Below are 4,568 nucleotides of genomic sequence, written 5' to 3'. Positions count from 1 at the left end.
TCCAGTAAGAGTAATTAAACAAACTTTTGGAATTAGCAAAGTACCTGTCATCTTAGCTCTCTAATGGAAATCCATGTCTTTCTGGACATGATCTCTTCCACAAATAGCAGGCACAGGCCTGTATATAAGTTGGGGCTACACTTTTTTTAAAGATTATAAAATGGGAAGCTGTATAACTAGTTTGCTTGATCTTAAAATGCTGCCTTGAAACATGCATTTTCTGAGGGTTTACAGCCACGTTCTTAGAAAGCCAGCTTTAGGCAGCCTTATTTCTACTTCATATTCAGTGGTTTTAGTTAGCATTGTATATACACTGGCATTGTTCAGACAGTGCTGGACATCTTGGTTCATTCAGACAAAAATCAAAGCCAGACCTTTCTCTTATCACTCCCCTGGGCCTTGCACAGTCACCTCTGAGTGGCGAGACATGACAGTCCTTAGAACGGCAAGAGGACAAGGAGGGGTGTCTGAACATGCAGCTGCTTCTGAACTGTATGGCATCAATGTTCTGATCAATAGTCCTTCCCATAGTCAGTGGACTACTGCTGCAGAGGGACTACTCAGAGCTTGGGGAGGCAGCAGAGTCCATGTCTTCTGGGTCATGCTCATGTGGGGACACTGGCTGCCCACCTTTAACACGCTTCCACTTCATTCTTCGGTTTTGAAACCACACTTTAACCTGAATTAGAAAGGGAAAGAATTGATGATCAGTTCCCTTACCTCTATATCTGTCTGGGCATCATATTTCTAATGGGCCTTTCTCTGCATCGGCTAAGCACAAAAGGCCAGATTTTTATAGGTGTTTAGGTGTCTCATTCCAACAAAATCAATTCTTTAAAGTTCTATAATTCTTTTTCTTCACTTGATTGATTCCTTTATTGGACATATATTAAGCTCTGATGTAAGGCCCCTTGTTAAGAGCACACCATAAGGATGAAAGCATGCTGACCTCCTTAATTCTCTACACTCTTATCCTCTCAAGTGATTGCTCAACATCTTTCTAACCTATAGGCTAAGTACAGACAGTCAAAAGCCCGAGGCTGCATCAATTCAATCTCTTCAGGTTAGTCTAAGCTGTGTCGATTGAACCACTAAACAAGTGAACAGACATTCATTTTTTATTCCAGAAATGCAGCCACATGCCTGCAGTGGCCCAGACCAAAAGCCGGGTGGTGCTAGAGCATGCCTCCCTGCTCAGCTGGAGCAGACAGCTTGGGCCAACGCTAGCCCACCCACCCTGTGAGAGTAGGGTTTTGTGGGGGATGTGCAAAGCATCCTGGGATGCTGGGGGACTGTAAGTTAACTTGATTCTGGAGGGGATCTGGGACAGAAGTTCAATAAACTAATTAACCTAAATCTGTTAAGTCTGATATATATCCATTATATACATCCAGTTTTATCTTAAACCACTTTCAGCCATTTTGAAAGTGGTTTATGTGCCCTGAACTTATGTTGTGTTACAGATTTGAACCAGTTTCCTATCACTTACACCAGTTTCTGTGTAATTTCTGTCCCTAGCCATAAGGAGGACACCTTGTCAAATAAGAATCTAATGCCCTCTCATGCCCGTGCCCATTATTACTGAGCCAGGAAGCTTCCTGGGATTCTACAGGATTTGGGAACTTCAGAGGATTGTTTCAGCTCAGTCATGCTCATCAAAGTCTGAAAAGTATCACCAGATCCTCCTTCAGTTATGAGCCTGTTGGTGTGTGCCAGTGAATGTTGAGAAATAATTAAGATGTGTCAAGGCTCTGGGTGCTAGTCATCTATTAATACGTTTTCTGCAGCTTACATGAAAATAAACGAAGTTAACCAAATACCAAAAATGAGTTTCTTGGTTATGTCATAGTTAAAATACAGTTGCCATATATGTTACAACATTTTTAGGGTATGTGCATATATTTATGCACACTTGCAAAGGTAGAAATTGGTGTCACATGGATATATATGATTCACCTTCTTGTGTAGGCAGACATAACTCTGTAAAATCACAGTTGAAGAGGCAGGGATTCAGGAAGTACCTGTCTCTCAGTGAGGTCCAGGTTCACTGCTATCTCATATCTCCTGAGCCTTGTCAAATAGTTATGGTGAGCAAATTCTGCTTCTAATTCCCGCAGCTGCTCCTTGGTGAAAGCTGTCCTCTCCTTCCGTGCTTTGCTGCTGGCTTCTGGCTTGCTACCAGAGTCCTGGTTTTCTAAGAGGCAAATGCATATTTTGTGTGAACTGTATTCATGGCAGCTTACCCAGCTATATGGTTAAAGAACTAAATCTTGCTTTAAGTCACAAGTGGAAGTGAGTATAATGGATTCATTCTAGCCCTCTTCATGACAACAGTCGCACAACTTGACATTAGTGTCAGTTTCTAGTTCAACAGGCAAAGAAGTGGGACACCATAGCGGTGGGCTGCATGTGAAGATAAGGGGTTCAGTAGCAGAGGCTGTGGAAACAAGGACTAGAAGGACAATGAGTTATAGGTTAGGACTGAAAAGCCCTTCAAAGACGTGTGAAAGAATCCTAGGCACTTATGCATGTCTCCATCAAGCACTACTTGTCACTCCCTTTCATTTGCATATTTTTATATATCTGCATTTGCACCTAACTGTCTTCTGTGGTGCCTTAGACTTTAGTCTCAAAGCCTATGCTCTTAATGAGGTGTATGGTGACCTCTGCTGGTCCATGTGAGAGTAGTGAAAGTCATTTTGCAAATATCTAGGGCTATTTATTTATTTATTAGATTTATATGCTGCACTCCCCCCCCCCCCCCAAATATATATACAAAGCTCAAGGAAGCATGTATAAGTTATTTTGCTCTTTTCTAAAACAAGTGAAGAGAACAAAACAGGAGAAACAAAGTAATATATCAAAGCCAGTAGTTGATTAAAACAAACTGGGTACTAAATCAAGTACTAAAACAAATCAAGTACGAAATAAATGCACAGTAACTGGAGTTACTGTGTAGTAGCACTGGTGAATGCCTTTTAAGTGACATGACTGCACAATAGCCTATTAATACTATGCAGTAGTGTATTAGCACTGTTTGTTCTGTGATGCGCTACTGTGCAGTATTATTAGGTTACTGCACTGTTAGTGTCTCATGTAGATGTGCCCACTATGTAGGAAAAAACACCAAAATAGTATCCCAGCTAAGCCTTGCCTGATAAATGCCTGCCCAAGAAGGAAGGTCTTACAGTGCTTCCAATAAATGTCTAGGCTCAGGTTTAGTGGGTCTCAAAGGGGAGAGTACTAGAGCTAAGGCATGAGTATCAAAAATGACCTCCAATGTGCTTTTTCCAAGCAAACTTGGTGCATTGATGATACTTGCAGGTTGCTCTTGGGGATTGCAATGGGGCATAAGGGGCAAGGCAGTCCCACCCCCCACCCCTGGTATATAGTGCTCAGGCTGTAAGGCTATATGGTTTGATACCAAGACCTTGGATTGCTCCCAGAAAGCCATTGAGCCAGTGCAGACTCTGGCACTGGAGTTATGTGCTCCCAGTGATCCACCCTGTTAGACGGTGGGCCACCACATTCTGTAATAGCTGGAACTTCCAGATGTCTTTCAAACTCTGAAGAGCCAACCTCAGTGTGGATGTGGAAGTCACACAGAACAATTGGATCTGGTTTTGGAATATGAAGAAGAAAAGAGGATGAGTTAACAATGAGCACTGAAAAATCAGTTGCCTTGAGCTTAGTGCATGGTTATGATAAGGGTTTATAATACACAGCCCACTCCACTCTGGTGCCTGCAGATACCCTGGAAATGTGTTTAGAACTTAAACCTAACCACAGAAAAAATCTCATTGGAGTGAAAACATAAAATATGCTGGCATCAGTAACTTCATGGCCATCTCTGTTATTTAGGCACTTAACTTTATTTCATGCTTTCCTTAACTCTCTTTTTGTGGATGGTGTAGTTGGTGGCAAAATAGCCCTAGGAAGGACATATTTCCAAAGCTTGCCTTTTAACTCTGGTCCAGAGAATTGCCATCCAAGCAACAATTTTAAAAATTCTAATGGTGCTGCAGCCTCAGGTAAATGGACAGCTTGTAAAGCAATGGTTATTGGACGTTTCCAAGCAGTGTAGGGACAGAACTCCCCTACTTCAGAGAACAAAGCCAAAGCTTATGCCTTCATGATGGAGGCATGTTTCCAAGTGCCTGAACTCAAAAATGAGTTCTGAGTTTTAATGGAATTGAAGATTTTTGTTGGCACATGAAAGCTAGCTTAATATATATATATATATATATATATGTCTGTAATTGATTAATAATGCCATTGTCCATTGATTCCTTTGCTGACTGAAATGAAGACCTCTGCACTCCTGATTTGCAGTTTGGAGCATTTGGTTACTTCGTTGGAAAGAGCAACTTTGGACATTTGAGATTTGAAGATGAAGCAGAGGAGTGTAAAAGACAATGGGAAGGCAATGTGCATCTTGCCAAACTGCTCAGAATGTCTGGACTATGCTGAATTTTGGGTTTTGCAGCACTACCTTCCCTGCGGGGCTCTACTTTGTTCTTTAGCCAACTTCCAACTCTGTCTTATATAAATATTTTCATCATTTAGTA

General features: G+C 41.6%; 1 protein-coding gene across 1 annotated transcript in view; it reads right to left on the bottom strand.

Annotated features, from left to right (window-relative positions):
* Positions 1 to 556: 556 nt before the first annotated feature.
* The window catches only part of MEOX1 (mesenchyme homeobox 1), a 27,822-nt gene continuing 23,810 nt past the window's right edge, over positions 557 to 4,568 (bottom strand). Inside the window, exons 2-3 of the mRNA XM_006020930.1 lie at positions 2,022 to 2,194; positions 557 to 679 (exon numbers count right to left, since the gene is read on the bottom strand). Of these exons, the coding sequence (XP_006020992.1) occupies positions 557 to 679; positions 2,022 to 2,194 (296 nt within the window). The remainder of the gene's footprint in view (positions 680 to 2,021; positions 2,195 to 4,568) is intronic.

Source organism: Alligator sinensis, unplaced genomic scaffold (genome assembly GCF_000455745.1).
Source record: "Alligator sinensis unplaced genomic scaffold, ASM45574v1 scaffold161_1, whole genome shotgun sequence".
NCBI lineage: Eukaryota > Metazoa > Chordata > Crocodylia > Alligatoridae > Alligator > Alligator sinensis.
The sequence above is the reverse complement of the archived record's forward strand: the minus strand, read 5'-3'. Positions and strand labels throughout refer to the sequence as shown.